The sequence below is a fragment of the Lycorma delicatula genome, chromosome 2 (genome assembly GCF_047948215.1).
Source record: "Lycorma delicatula isolate Av1 chromosome 2, ASM4794821v1, whole genome shotgun sequence".
Classification (NCBI taxonomy): domain Eukaryota; kingdom Metazoa; phylum Arthropoda; class Insecta; order Hemiptera; family Fulgoridae; genus Lycorma; species Lycorma delicatula.
This window is the reverse complement of record NC_134456.1, coordinates 52,437,948-52,455,168: the sequence shown is the minus strand read 5'-3', so window position 1 is coordinate 52,455,168 and position 17,221 is coordinate 52,437,948. Positions and strand designations below refer to the sequence as shown.

The window sequence follows — 17,221 nt, the reverse complement described above, 5'->3', positions numbered from 1 at the left end:
CCGCAGCTACAGCTGCTATTTAGGTTATGTTGACTTCGTGTACTGACAAATCGTACATATATCAAAATAACCTAGCTAAATATAACCTTTGCTCGCTAACCTCTTATAATTAACATTAAATATGCATAATATATACAACTTATTAATAATATAACCTTAATGTTATAGCACCGAAATCTGATTGACTACTTTGTTTTTAAATAAAGCTGTAGCTGCGGTGGCGTTAATACGTAAGAGGTTAGCGAGCATAGGTTATATTTAGTTAGGTTATTTTGATATACGTACGATTTGTCAGTACACGAAGTCAACATAACCTAATCAGCAGCTGTAGCTGCGGTGGCGAGTAAGTAGTTGCAGTTATATGAATTTTTAAAATTAAAACCTGGATTTTTTTTACAGAAACCAACACTCATCAATCTTTTGATGAAAAGAAGAAAATTTCAAGAAAGGTGGGAGGCTGAACTATTTTTGTGTGGAAGTGAATAAAATTACATGCTCAATTTGCAAAGAATCAATTTAAAGAATACAACATTAAGTGGCAGTATAGCACTCATCACAAATAAAAATTAAAAACAATGAAGAATTCACTTAATAGCCAGAGTGATCACAAAATTCATGAAAAGTAATGATTCAGTAGCAGTAACAAGAGCTAGTTACGAAATAATTATCTACTTTAGTAAAACTTTTAAATCATTCACCGATTGTTCTTTAATCAAGTAATGTATGATTAAAAACTGGTGAATTTATCTGTCCAGAAACAGTAAGTAGTCATTTCAAGATATATCATTGTCAAGAAATATGGTGCTAGACAGAATTACTGAAATGGCAGATAAAGTTAGTTCACACCTACAAGAAATATTTATCAAAGTCCAGGTCTTTTTAATTGCAATTTATTAAAGCAACAGATGTGAAAAATGTTGCACAAGTTTCTGTTTTTTTTCGTTGTTGCAATAATATGAGGATCACCGAAGAATTGTTGGAGATTATTCCTCTTTATGGAACTGCAACTGGTGAAGATATTATTGATGCTGTATAGAGCATTTTAAGAAAATTTAATCTTCCTCTTGACAAACTTGTTTCTGTAACTGACGGCACTAAATTGATGAAACTTAAGTATTTCTGTCACGACTGACAAGAAAATTACAAGATGAATATTCAGTTAAACCAAAAATCAGGACTTTTAATTGCCTGATTCACAAAGTTCTCTGTTAAAAACAGTAACAAAGACAGTCAACTTTATTCAATTGACCATCACCAGTTTACTTTAAGGATTAAGAATCCGAATATCTTTATTACACAGAGGTTCGTTGGTTGTCCTGCCACAAAATCCTGAAGAGCATTTAGAGGAAATAATTGGGTAATTGTGAGCCTGAATGTCCTCATCAACTTAAATATCTCTTATACTGGAATATGATGGACAATTGAACTAGTACAAAACAGAAAATTAAGTAGTCGTCATTGGAAAGTAGACAAAGTCTTTATCTGTGTAGTTTTCACAGCTTATAAAGTGCTCAAAGGTTGTTTGCGACATTATTGTAGTGCGCTGAATTATGGCTAGATGTTCGCAAGTACCGTAGTGTGTTTGTGAAAACTGTGAATTAACCAAAATTACCGGCACTAACTATCACAATTGGTTGATAATGTTCGTAAATTTTTCTATAATCATGGGGCATACCTAAAACTAAAAAGTGTTCTGTGTGCAACAACATGTGGTCGGATATTAAAAAATCACATTTTTAGATGTAAAAAAGGTGTTCTATAGACAAACATAAGAAAAAATTAAAAAGCAGTGCGATACGTCTGTTTTCCAGCACAGCAGTACATGGTTTGAGAAAGGAAAACTTCCTTTAATAACAATTTTTCACTTTTCTCTATTTTGTTGTTTATTAAAACCACTGCATCAAGTTATGTAATGAATAAAACAAAAGTAGTATTATTGGTTCCTGTTCCAACATGTGGGCACGCCACCTCCTTATTTCCTATCATGCAAAATATATTCTTCCCAATACAGTAATTGTTAGCGATTGCTGGAAGACATATAATTATTTGCAACACGAGGGCTACCAACATTTAAAGGTGAATCACAAATATAATTTCACACATCTGGACACGGGAGCTCATTATACAGACAATCAAGCATATGTAGCAAGAAGTGCATTCAAACATTCCTCGGTACAGAAATTGTACGCACCACTTGCACGACATCTTGCAGAGTTCTTTTTCAAAAGAAAATACATGGACTATAAATCTCAAGTTCATCATTTATGGTTCAGTCTTGCTTCATTGTATCCTGACTATATGATGGAGTTGCCCAAAACAGCTGATAACGCTACTGCCAATTACAGATTCTGAGGAAGAATACTAAGGTAATTTTGCTCTTCAGACTTTTGAAATTTGTATTTTTATTAATTAAATTAATATATTTTTCAACATACTTCAATTTGTAAAAGATTAACGTTGAGGATGTTCAGGCTCACAATTACCAATAATTGTATTTCTTGAAATGAAAGATGAAAAAAAAATATATCGATTATGAAAGATCCTTTGAGAAGATCTGGCATTTTTAACAGACATTACAGATCATCTGAATAATCTTAATATTACATTGCAAGGCAAGGCAAAGATCAATTAATAATGAATATATAGGATGCAATAAAAAGTTTTGTATAAACACAGACTTTTTTAAAATCATCTACAAAAAAATGTTACAAAAGAGTTACAAAACATTTTTTTTTCTTTTTATTGGGTCTTTTTCGTTTGAAGTTGAAAATGCTTCCACTTTGTTACAACTGGAATTGAGTTCCAGAATGATTTGGTTTTAAAAGAAAAGTATCGCGAAGTAGGAATTCCCGAAATATATTCTTACTCAGGTGAAAAATGCTTGGAAATTAAAAAGTTTGTTGCTTTAGGTATTTTTGAAATTTTATGCTATTTTGGGAGTACGTACTTGTGTGAGCAACTATTTTCGTCCATGAAATCAAATAAAATAGCCTACAGATCAAGATTAACTGACTACATCTATCTGCCATAATGAAGATTGTCTGTTTTCAGTCTTTGAATCCAGATATTGGAAAACTAGTAGGAGGAAAATGCTGGCAAGTTTCCGTAAAAAAAAATTAATTTCAGTTTTATAAATATATTAAATTAAATAAATGTTTAAAAGCAATTATATAGCAATATTATAAATTATTACCTTAAATTCTCTTAATTACATACTGTGTTTTAATTATCATATCCATATTCTCGACTCCTCACTTCAAAATTTAATTTTAAGAAGATTTGTAAATGTGATGTGGCCCACGTCTTACCAGTTGCATTAAATGGACCGTGTTTAAATTGAGTTTGACACACCTGATTTATAGCATAGCAATTTTTCCCCGTAATCTGTATTGGAGATTTAGCGTTAGTTACCAACAAAAATTCTTCACCCATGCATTGGAAACGTGGAATTCCGACAACCTAGTAAGGTTTATTGATTTACATACAGTTAATGGTCCATTAAGAAGACCTGCGCATAAGTTATGCCTATTATCAACTTAAAATGATTAATTTAAATAATATTTTTTACTGTTTAAATTATTTTATACTATTGTTCTTTAATTTCATTTGATTATATTATAAGACTGTTAACATGCACATAAATATTGTTTTAATATTTATATTCTAATTTAAATATTTGCATTAATTTAATTCTGATTTCACATTTATATTATACATATGATTATGTATTGACTTATATATATATATATATATATATATATATATATATTATATTTAGGTGCAATAAGACACCTGTAATAATTTATTGATTTTGAGGATTAGGATTCCTAGATTTCTTTTTATTTAAAATTAATGTGAATGTAATTTCACACTGTTAAATAAATTATTCAATTGTATTATTATTTATTTGGCAATATGCTGATTATTATTAATCAAAATACTATTTACAGGTTATATTTATTATGAGCTTCTAATTAATTTACTATACATTTATATGAGTACTATTAATATTATATCACAATGAATGTAATTAACATTTCAACTAATCATAAATATTAACAATTTGATTATATTATTTGTTATTCACTACTAGTCTGCTATTCTGTTGAAATGCTTCATTATAAATTGTAAAATGCACGTAACTTATTGTAACTGGAAAAATCATATGATTCATGTTATTGTTTGTAATAGTTATTTTACAATATAAAAAAAAATCATGATTTTTGGTGGGCAGTTATGTTACCACTCAGGTTTCATTTCATGTTCTTTAAATTTTATTAAAAGGGGAAATTTTATATTTTATTTAAAGGACTTTTAAATATTACGCTAAAAGCAAAGTTTTACTTTATGCTGGCTCCACTAGAATAGTCAGCCTAGTATCAGCCACCAGAAACTCAATGTATATTTATATTTAACAGTCATGTATAATTAATTTATAGCAAAGTTACATATATGAAGCATAAGTTTGATTATTATAATAAAAATAATTTGGGATATAATCAAAACAAAGGCTTTTATTTATTTCAATGAACCAGCGAATAAAAGGATGCTTAGAATAATTTTAAACCAACTGAGGTATTAAACCAAGGCAGCAAATTATTTCACAAACAGAGAGAGAGAGAGAGAGAGAGAGGAGAGAGAGAGAGAGAGAGAGAGAGAGAGAGAGAGAGAGAGAGAGAGAGAGAGAGAGAGAGAGAGAGAGAGACAGCATACCTTAGACTGAAAACCTACAATATACTTATTGACTGCATTTCTTTTATGTAGAAACATGGTGAAATTATGTCAAATTATAAAGTATTCATTATACAACAGCTGTAATGTTATGTACAAAATCTAGCACATAATTTCTCCTTGTTTTACAAGAGAATTTATCTTTGCAAATGACAAGATTTTACTCAATTTATATTTAAGCTGAAAATTAAACTGTAAAAAATCAAGTTAAGAACAACACATATACGAAACTAATTTAAAACAATAACTTCACAAAAGAATGTAAACAAAGAATAATTTTTATTATTATTATTCAACTGTTTTGACAATGAACTGAATGGCTTACAGATATAAATCTATAGGAAAGCCCACAAGAAGTAAAAGTAGATTTAAACAAATCCTCTAACTATTATTGCCGACTAGTCAGACTTCAACACTATGTAAACTTATCTAAGTATTTTAAAATCTGATATTCTTAGTACTGTTGTAATTATTATAGTAATGATCGATTATCTGGTACATTACATGCAGTCATGATTATAAATTTTTGTACTCAATGTACTCTCTCAACTATTTCACATCATAAATATTGATACAGCACAACAATACAATGTTCCTAAACCTATGAGAGTCAGTGTTGCACTATTAAAAATTAAGATAAATGCTACTACCCATTGGAAGTGCTTATCTGTTTATTTCTACTTTAACCTCTTGTGGAATGCAGTATCAATTGGAAACACTTTCTTAAGTATAAAACATTCTCTCATAAAATACTGCAATCGATAATATAAATGGAAACATTTAAAAACTAGAAAGAACTTAAAATCAATGATTTACTAATCAAAAACTTTGTAATTTGAAACATTCCCCACTTCTACAAAACTAAACTTCACCTACACAAAGAATATAACAATATTATAATAAAATGACTTAAAACTGAGTCGTTAAACTTAACTATAGACATATGAAAAAATTGAAAAGAGAAATATTAATTTATTTATCGCACATAATTGAATTACAAAAGAAAAAGAATTAGGTAAATCATAGTAGTTAACAAATTTAAAAAGCATAAACAAAACTGCTATTCTAAAAATATATAGCTGATCCCATAAACAAATGAATCTATAAAAAAAATAACCAAACAAAACCTATGAATGAACTGTTAAAAAAAATACTTCAGTAAGTCATAATTCAAAATTCCCACACTATAAAAAAAATCATGTCTACAACATGAATATCATAATATGCACACATGTTCCCACAAAAACCAATAACATGCCGTTACACTTATTTACTGTCAATAATGGACTAATTAAGAAAATAAAAAACCACTATATTTATAATTTATACATATAATCACTCTAAAATTTCACTATGTTTGTACTGATAAATCAATATTACATTTACACAAGAACCATAATTGAAACCAAAAGTTTCTCACTGCTTAAACTATTATTTCAAAATTAAAATAATTACAACTTATTGTTAGGTACATTACATTATTTACTTTTATTTAAATTATACCTTTCACACACATCATATGAATTCAATGAAAACACCTAATAACATATTTATATGTAGTGAATATAAAATGATTAATCAGTGTGCATAATTATGTTGTTTTCGCTGTTAAAAATATTTAAGCGTACTGTATCATACCATGTTGTTTAATCAATTAATCACCACATTTATGCCTAAATACAGTTTGGTTATCATTCAAATTCAACTGAAAAGTTACGGTTCATTCATATTCATCTGTAAAAAGAAAAAAGACAAGACAAAAATAAATAAATATAATGTCAGTAACAATGTTTTTTTGGGTTTTTTTTTAAATTAAAAAAAAAATCACATCCATATAGCTGACATCAGTGAGTGATATTTCATCAACACTAATTGTTCTTTCCCATGAACTTTTCCAAAGACATCCTTATTTTATTTATGTTATGCCTCAATGAAAATTTATAGTTCCTCATAGTATCACACATTACAAACACAAACATTTAAGATTCAGTTTTCTGTCGGGTTGTATCCTTGTATCCGGAAGAAAAAGAAGGATAAAATTCATAACATTATAAATTGATTCCTCAACTTAAGTCCTACGTTTACAACTATTGTGAAATGCCCAAAAATGGAATCCTAATGATTTTCCTCGTCCGGGTAATTTACAGAAGTAAATTCAATCAAATCATTTCCTATCTGTACTTTTTGATGTCCAAATACCAAGAAACACAAATCTTTATTATTTATGAAGTAGCTGTACAAGATATCCATATGATATACATATTTCCCCTATTTGGGCGTGAATCTGGCTGTAAAGACTGGGAAATACTGAGATCGATTACAGACTCATTGTCTTATTAATTCCTATAAGATATCCTTGTTGCACCATTCCATACGTACAAAATCCTTAACGTATAACAGTACGGTCCAACAAATCATTTCAATTTCCTATCCATATGTTTTGTTCTCCATTTAGAGTAAGGGTAAATATGTACACACAAATTCATCCTTGTTATTAAGTTTACTGGACATCCTCACTGTGTCAAGCAATATAAATGAATTCCAAAAGAAAAAAAACCAGATATCCTTAAATGTGTCATAATATTCTAAATTCTAGATCCTAAATTCATCCATTCAATACACATTACCATGTACAAGAATTCCATATGGTGCTAAGCCATGAATCTGAATTCCTATACGTTAATCCAACATTGAAATCCAAGGGATTCCTAATAAAAGGTTTTTATTGCGTTGTTCCACAATGAACTTAAAAACTGAATTTGTTCACAAATCCCAGCATCCAGATGTTGATCCAACTGATTTGATCCAAGCATCCAGATGTTGTTGATCCAGGCATCCAGATCACAAAAATTTAACTAACTCATCCTAAATAGTGGCCATTAACACTGCTATTATAACTCACAACACCCCGAAATGGAAAGAAACAATTCCATAAATTATCCTCTTCATCACTGTTCAGTCACAAATCTACAATTACAAAATATTACCACTACCACTCCACTTTACAAAGGAAACAAAACTGTTAACAAATAAAGAAGATAGACCCAAAAGTTAAAAAATATTAACAAATATTTCTACAAAGAACAAAATTGCTACATAATTATTAACTAATTTGAAATGGAATTTTAGAATAATATTAAGTTAAAAAGAAAATTATTAATTTGAATAAATGCATTTATGAAATTATAAAATCACTTGAAAAGATTTAGCAAACTTTTGGGTGTTATTCAAATTAATAAATGAAGATGTGCAATATTTAAAAAAAAAGAAAAGAAGAATCAAGTGTTTTTTGGAAACCTTTTCATAGACAAAATACAAGAAGCTAACTAATAAGGGGTAAATAAAATTCATTCATGCAGGGAAATTGAAGCTTAATAAAAACCCATTTTATTTAAAATCTTGTGAAATCAAACTTAATATGTTCAGATTTCCAGCCACAAGGTAATAAAAAAAGGTTTCACTATTAATATCTATTTTATTAACAAACACATGCAACATTATCATAACAAAATAAAAATTAAAAGAAATTAATAATAAGCTGCAACTACTTTCAACATGATAGGCTATTTTGCTTTCAAAATTCAAAGTATGATTCTGGTAGAAATTTAATGTTCTTTTTTTTAAATTTAATATAGATTCAATTTTAAGAGTAAGAGGTACTCCTTTACTGAATAGAAGCACTTTGGGTACAATTTCAGCTTTTTTTGTTCAACTTCAGACATGAGTTACTGAGTTACAACTTAAGCCAAAAAGCCACAGAAAATGACAGCAAAGCAAAATGGTCAGGATGAGAGCTGATGTTTTCTCAGTAACTATCTAGAAAATAAGCAATGAAAGATAAGGAAAGTGGAGGGTAGAGGAAAAGGTTAACCCATACAGACTGTATCTGATTGGGATAATTCACCACCCCGCCCACGATCAAGTAAAGATAATACAATTATGCCTGCTCATAATTTTACCACAACTAATTTTTACCAGTTAAAAATTATTAAACTTCTTTATATTACATAAACATTTTTAAATTATGAATTGAATTTCTCAAAAACAGCCTATACAATTCTGACTAATGTTAACTGTAATAAGTTGATTCTTGTAATACTAAACAGTACATACAGTAATTAAAAGCATTTTCATAAAATAATCAATAAGACAATTTTTAAGTTCAAATTACTTAACATTATCAGTGAGCCAATTAAGAAAATATTGGTCAAAGGAATTTTATATTGAAACAATAACTTATTTTACTGCAGCACAGAGATACCTACACATTAAGACTATTTTTTTAACTGATAATTTTCAGGAAATTTCTATTATTACAGAGTACTCCTCTTAACATATAGATAGTAGTCATGCTTATAAAAAGTAGCAACCCTCCCCCCCACCAAAATAATAAACTGAATTTTCATCATGTTTGAATTGTTTGATATATACAAACAATTAGCACACAAATTTTCTTAAATATACCAAAACTGCTTAAAAGATTAAGATTAAATTAAAACATTTCATCAAATAATTATAAGACATAATTACCACAAGCAAGGACACTAGTTTTCAAAATTTAAGAAAATCCATGAATTTTGCAGATATGAGATGCTAAAAAAATGATAAGCCATTTTAAAAATTGAATTCAATTACACCATTATAGAAATTCATCATATATTGAACTATTATCATATATTTACTAACTAAAAAAGGATTCTGCAATAAGACAAAATACTACAACAAAATATACTTTAACTCTATAGAAAGTTATTTGAGATAAAAAAATTTAATTCCATTAAATCTGTAAAAGATAGTACTGTTGTTGTTATACTACAATTAGAGTAGACACTCCAATATGATGATGATGATGATAATGATAATAATAATACAGTGCAAGAGCTTTGACGTAAATAAAACAAAACTCTTTAATTCAATTAAATTTAATCATTTTACACTATTTTCAGCATTGTCTATAGCAATAACAAATTACGGTCAATTAAAAAAAGAATTTCTGTTAAGTTAATGCAAACATGGAAAAATTCATGGATTCTAAAAAAAAACTACTTTTAACAATATGACTAAACAATCTCCTAATAATTAAAACAGAAACATAGATTGTTGCTTACATCTACAGTAATAAACAATCTATTTAGAAATAAATAATTTTACATGCAATGCAATTTAAAAATAACCACCATGATATTCCACACACAGTCTATAAAACAAGTAAAACTAATATACTTAACTTAAATCATTTCCCATTTTCAGAGTTTAATTATTTAAAAATTACACATACCAAAATATAAGTACTTGTTTTAAAGTTTAGGCCAAAGCCTATGTGATATCTCTAAAAATTTAATTTAAGTTGGATGAACAGTTTATATATTTATACAAGAATTGCATGCAAGAACGGGCCAAACACAATGACAGATCACAGTGTAAGTAAACAATCTTTCTTAGACTAAACCTATAGATACGAGGATTATTTCTTTTTCAAGGTCTGATCGGTCACGAAATTAAAACCACAGTGAAAATAAAAAATTTTTTATTTGTAACAAGTACTTACATAGTTACGCTATTTCTCTACATAGTCACCACTCCGATTTAGACATTTGTCATAGCATGGTACCAACTTTCCAATACCATCGTCTGCCTGTGTTTTCAGCCATGTTTTTACGCTGGTCTGCAGCTCGATGTCTATGCCAAAATGTTGTCCTCCTAGCCAGCGTTTCATGTGTCCCCCTGTGACAAAAAATCTTCTCCTTCTCCTTCATTGTGGTAGTGCTGGAGAAACGTTAGGGAGGCGTCCATTCTCATTGTTTTGTGATGGTTGGACAGCATCTTGGGAACCCATCTTGCACACAGTTTGCGGTATTGAAGTCTCTCACTCACAATGGTGTAGAGAGCTGACCTTGAAATTTAAGGAAACGATTCACTCAATACAGAAATTGTAAACTGACAATTTTCTCGAACTGCCTCATCCACTCACTCAACGATATCATCAGTTGACACTCACTTCCTTCCCTGACCGCCTAAATCATGAACATCCGTACATCCTGCTTTAAAGTTCCTGCACTATTGTCGCACTTTGCTGTCACTCATTCAAGTTTCACCGTACACATTACTTACTCATCGATGAATTTCAGCTGCATTACACCCTTCAGCCTGAAGAAATTGAATTACCGCACGCACTTCACACTTGACGGGAGATGCTATTGTTGTAGACATGTTTATGTGCTAGCTGCATGTTTAGAACTAAACGAAGTGACGCGGCGTGATTAAAGGCCATACTAGAGACGCTGCGCAACACATATGTGCAAAGGTTCATCAGATTTTTTTTCTGGGTTTTTATTTTGCAATCGAACGGACCTTTAAAAAAATAACCTTCGTATTTATTAAGAGTAGCATCATTGATCTCTAACAGCCACACCTTAATTGGCTAATAAGTAAGTAATTTATCATAATGCAGACAAAATAAATAGATTGGCAGAATAAATTATTTACTTTACCAATCTATTTCGCATGTATGTAATTAATATATTTATAGGAATGTAATAATGACTACGAGTAGTCAAGCAATGGCTGAGTAGTAAGCGATGAAATTTATTGATTTATTATTCAAAAAATAAACAAATTAAATTTTAGAGGTGATAAAACCAAAATTATAAACATTTTTCCATATTGAACAGCCAAAAACATTTGAAAGTCATCTAGTATACAAATAAGTGCTACAAAGGAGTATCTAAGAAAAAATATAAATAAATATTTATATATAAAACTATACATTATATAAGTTATAAAAGGAGGTTATAAAAAAAAAAATTAAAAATATTATAATCATAAAGCCAATCCACACATACTGGGTTTTCTACTTTTAATTCATAATTAATATTTTATTTACATTTTAATCAAATGGCAATCAGAGTTTAAAAACTAAATAGTTGATGCCATAAGCATATAACTTACAGCCAGGAAAGTGTCAAAAACATATTTTTTCATAAGATGTTTTAATTAACATTTTGATTATATTTTTAATTCTTTTTCGAAATTAGACAACCACCTTTTCAATTTTTTATTTATTTTAATAGTTGAATTATCATCATTTTTTAAATGTAAACTAAAATTACATCTGAGAAATAACTAATAATAACTCTTGAAGAGTCACTGTGTTCATATTTATTTCTTCTGACTACTTGTGATTTGTATGTTATTACATCACTGAATAGAATTGCTCCATACACTTTTGCTTCAATTGTTAAGAGATTTTAACACTACTGAAAAAGCAGTGAAATTTTTGCAAGAAAGAAAAACATTACACAGATATAAATTTCACAGCCAAAATTTTATATTCACTTATTGTATATCATTTTTATTTTTAACGTTAATTAGATGAGGTTAGTGAGCAAAGTGAGCGTCTGTGTTGAGTTAGATTATGTCGATTCTGTGTACTAGCAAATAATACGTATATCAATATACTATATTTTGTCTAAATACAAGTTTTGTTTTTTCAACAAAAATATTTTCTGTGAATTTATCATTTTACCTCTATTTCTCCAACATATTTTTAATGAAGCATTAAAAACAAAGTACTTTACAAGTATTATGTAGAAGATTTTAATCTTATTTTTCCCCCTAATATGACAGTCAAGTGACATGTTAATATGTCATAAGGATGAAAGCCAAAATTTAAATCAGATTAAACCAAATTCATAGCTCCAATAAAAACAGACAAGTCATTATGAAATAATTAGATTACCACAATATGTGGGGGATGATATAACATTACTTAAAATTCAGCCATTAATATAAAGTACTCTCAAATTTAATTTTTTTTTATGTAAAACAGATTATATATTTATATAACCTGTATTTTTATGTAATCAAAATTTATGGTTTAAAGCAACTACTGCTGATGAAATTTGGTTATGCAAGTTTTCGTAAGTTAAAAATGTAAATATTTAGAACTGCTACTTATAATCTTATAACAAATGCATATTATAATGTACATTTTCACATTGCTCCTTCAGTATTATTGTCAAATATCCTGAAAATTCTGCTTAGTCTTTTTCATAGAGATAATAGTAAAAATTAATTATTGAAATTATAGAAAACATATAACTTATTGTATCAATACATGAAGCTGTTTTACTATAAAATAAACTGATAATATTTCTGAGGTATAGGAAGCGAGATTTTATTTATAATGAACAATATTTTTGATATGCAACAAAGATTAGGTAATATTGGTTTTTTTAGTTATCCTCTCCCATCCTTCTAATTTCTTGTTTCACCCCCCACCTGTTCCAATGAAGCTTATCATTTTGATTTATTAAACTTACACAAACAATGTAACATGTTATATGATTCACAGGAGACTGGTTTGGTTAAATTATAAAGCTATATGTACGGAAAGAAAACAAAAATTATATTCACGTTACCTTATATAATGCAACCTGTTGAAACTAACAAAATATTACTCTAAAACAAAGAAAATTATAATTTATTACACTGGATAAAACCCAGAAATTTCTTCCCGTTTAAATTAAATTTAAACTTAAGTAAATTTTAACAAGTTCAAGTAACCAAAATTATAAGTTAAATTGTGGGGAGGGTGATAACACAAACAAGGTTGAGGTATAAGGTTGAGGGATGGATGAGAAAAGGACCATAACATTTTTTTATACTTCTGTAAGATTTTTATTGGATGATTTCAGTCAAATCAAAGGGTAAATAAAAAAATAACTCAATAAATCACACATAAATTTAATGGTTTCTAACATGCTGTTGGAAAAATGCCATGTGGTCATACATAGAAACCGTTACATTTACATTTAGTCAATGTATAACACTATGGTTTGTATGAATCACTACTGAGGGATACCTGGAGTTACAAAGAAGGGCATAGACCAAACAAAAATGAAGCCACTGAACTAGTCAGGCAACAGGAAGACAAACAGTATGGTAAAGAAAAAAAAATGACAAGGTTCTATGAACTGATATAATTCTACTTCTTACGGATAGAAAGTTATGAGCTAAGAAGATGAAGAAATTCCTGTTGTTCTCTTTGTAATTAATAATCAAGTTAATAATTTAAAAGTATTATTTTTAAATTGTATTTGACTGATAAAAGGACATAGCTTTCTCAGGTTATAACTTTTATCATTAGATTTATTAAATAGGCAATTTTCACTAATTAACTTTTTAATAAGCTAAGATATTTAACATCTATAAACAAGGTTATAATGTAAGTTTTTCCAAATGTTTATGTTGTTCACCTACAAATATTGTTATAAGTTTATCCACATAGATTTTTTTTAAATCTGCATTAATTTTATTTTGATAATTCTAAGCAATTACTTGAAGAACTTCAATTTTTTTCCTAATTTAATATACCATAATAGATATACTTATGATCAGGAAAACATAAGATCTAATGCTGGAAAGCAGGTGACTCTTGCAAGGTCAAGTCCGCATTATCAGAATGCTAGTCAATTAACAATTAGTTCTGTAGCTTATCGCAACCTGTTCAGATGGTAATCCATTCTGATGAGAGAGGTTAAAGTTACCTTTACGAACAGAGAACACACCATAAACTAACCTTAATAGTCCTCAAAATCAAACTTGTAGTCAGCCATTGTAGGCGACTGATTATGCTCTTCGCAAGATGATTATTATCTGTTGTATACATAACTAATAGCACGAAAATGTAGTGTAACTGCTGTCACGAGTATATTTCCATTTAAACATTAATTCGGCCAAGTGTCCTATGAGATGGTGTTAAGCATTGTCACCTTCATTATTCTGAACTCCTCTCACCAAAAATATAACCTTAACCTCTTTCCATATAACAGATTTCATCTGAACAGGTCACAAAACTGACAACCAACTGAGTACAGATAATGTGGCACAGACTTCTTGCACAGGTCACCTGCTGTCCAAACCTTCATTCTGACATTTAGATCTTGTGGTTTCCTGATCCTAAACATATCTACTATTGTATTTTAAAGTACGAACAAAATTGAAGTTGAGCAAGTAATTTCTCAGAATTCCCTTTTGTTTTTATATATATATTACCTACATGTTAAACCACTCCTTAAAATTACTGAATTAATACCAAAATATGTACTTCCAGTTCAGTCTGTTCACAAAAAAAACAAGGGTAGGTCTTACACCATGCAATTACAAAACAGATCAAACTCATCAGGAATATGGCTGTTTAGGGAGATTTAATTATAATTTTTGTCATTTTATTATGTACTGCAAAACATGGTACTCTCCAATTAATTTGCTGAAAATAGTTTTAACAGAATACAAAAATAATAATAAAAAAATTATGGGGAACAAATAAGATAAAGATTTTCCTCCTCAAATAACATGGAAAACATAGCTGTAATATTACTTCATTCAATATAGTAGTTGAACATAAAATATATTATATTTAATACTTAAATATTTATATATGCTAAATATAAGATCTTACAACCTAGATAAAAATCTTGGGCAACTGTTAACAACTTAATCAAATCCACTAACCTTGCTGAAAAACTAACATTAATAAAATGAATCGTCAACATGTAGAACAAATTACTGATGTTAATGCTTGTCTAAACCATCCAGCATAGTTTATGTAAGGCCCCATTATTATTATTGTAATTAATACTAAAGAATTACATCAACACATACAGATAGGCAGCCAATACACCAATAAAACAAAATCAATTTTTTTCTCCTCAAAATAGTAAAATAATTCCCCATTTTGTCTACATTTAAGTACATTCACCACTGCATATTTAAATAGGAAAATTTAGAATAGTAACTTGATAAAATACCTTTTTAAGCAACCATATAAAAATAAAAAAGCAACTTAATGTGTACAACATGCAAAAAGAAAGTATTAGGTTTAATAACACACAGATTCCTGTCCATAATTTAATTACCTTGCTCAGCACAGAATGAAACATTTTAAAAACATCGCATGATGAATAATCAACAAACAGCAAAACAATAGTTAATTATACCTTTTATATGGAGAAGAGATGCTACAAATACTTGCATTTCAACAGAGAAGCATATATATAAAAAAAATCCAGTAGTAAAACCATAAAAGCAATAAGACTTCATCATAACAAGTAATGAGCCAACATTCCACATAAAACTAAAGCCAAATATTTACAGAAGTATTATGTTAAAAAAAGAACTACCCTTAAATTATATTAAAAGTTAACAGCTTTCGTAACTCCTTAATTGAAAATTTACAAAAGCCCTATTTATCAGCTTGAACTGATATAATGTACATCTAATCCTTCCAGCTCAGATTGAGATGAATAATACCTGAGAATTTTTGTTATCTTACAACCTAATAATAATTACAACTTACACAAGGAATGATTCAAGACCGTGATCTTGAACGTGAGTAAAACTGAACTGGAGAATATCTAGGGGTGCTACGGCGATAGGAATCGCTTCGACTTCTAGACCTCTCTCTCTCTTCACTGTCATCGCGATAGCCACCGCTACCACCACCACTGTAATCTTCTTTAACGCGAATATAGGATGTCTCACCTTCGTGAGATCTAAATCTCGAATCATCAAGCTTCTTAAAAGCATACTTCATATCATCATACCGTAAAAATTCGACGACTCCAGTACCATCTTTAAAAACATCAGCGTAACAGACATCACCTGCTTCACGCATATGATCCTTAAGGTCCTGCCAACTTCCAGAGGGTGGTAAGCCAGAAACGAGAACTCGGTAGTGCGACCTTCTAGCTGGAGGGCCTCTTCCTCTACCTCCCATTCCACCACCTCTTCCACCGCCATCCCTAAACCCTCGAGGTCCTCCTCCACGAGGAAACTCTACTCTTAACCTATACCCATCATAATCGTATCCATCACGTGCATGCACAGCATCTTCTGCATCCCTTGGATCCTCAAATTCGACAAAAGCAAAAGGTGGACCTCTTCTATTTTTTAAATCCACGAACATTACTTTACCGAATTTGTAGAATAAATCTTCAATGTCCTTCGTTCTAATATCTGGGGGTAGATTGCCCACGTAAATTCTACATTCATTTCTCCCCGACATGTTTCACGTTCGCGTAGCAACACCTAACGACTCGACAATTTCACTTATTACGGCGGTTACACAAATATCTGACCTTGCACCTAAAACTGGTTTCAGCATATATGTTTATAACAACGAAATTAATTTAAATATACGGTTGTAATAATTAACACTTTTATACGTAAACGTTAACAGGAAAACCAAAACCTACAACCTTAACCTCCGGAAATATTACGTAGTAATCACCCGACGCCTCGAAAAACAACTTCTTCCAACACTAAGCACAAAATGGACGATTTGTTCAAATCAGATACTGTAATTTCAACAGAAATTGCTATATTACTAAAATGATATTATATTCATTAACTAAGATTTATACACCTAGAATATCATATTTCAAGTAAAAATATTTCCGTTCTTATTTCTCTGGTAGACTAATTCTGG

The 17,221-nt window shown here is 29.4% G+C and overlaps 1 protein-coding gene across 1 annotated transcript; it reads right to left on the bottom strand.

Moving 5' to 3' along the window:
• Positions 1-4,993: 4,993 nt before the first annotated feature.
• Positions 4,994-17,079, bottom strand: LOC142318805 (serine/arginine-rich splicing factor 1-like). Its single transcript, XM_075355304.1, has 2 exons — positions 16,091-17,079; positions 4,994-6,465 (listed from the first exon to the last, which is right to left on the bottom strand). Exon 1 carries the CDS (start codon positions 16,796-16,798, stop codon positions 16,103-16,105), a length of 696 nt encoding a protein of 231 aa, XP_075211419.1. The 5' UTR covers positions 16,799-17,079; the 3' UTR covers positions 4,994-6,465; positions 16,091-16,102.
• Positions 17,080-17,221: the final 142 nt, after the last annotated feature.

What these genes read in the sequence shown, in the direction of transcription:
- LOC142318805 (XM_075355304.1), bottom strand. Translation starts at nt 16,798, where the DNA reads ATGTCGGGGAGAAATGAATGTAGAATTTACGTGGGCAATCTACCCCCA.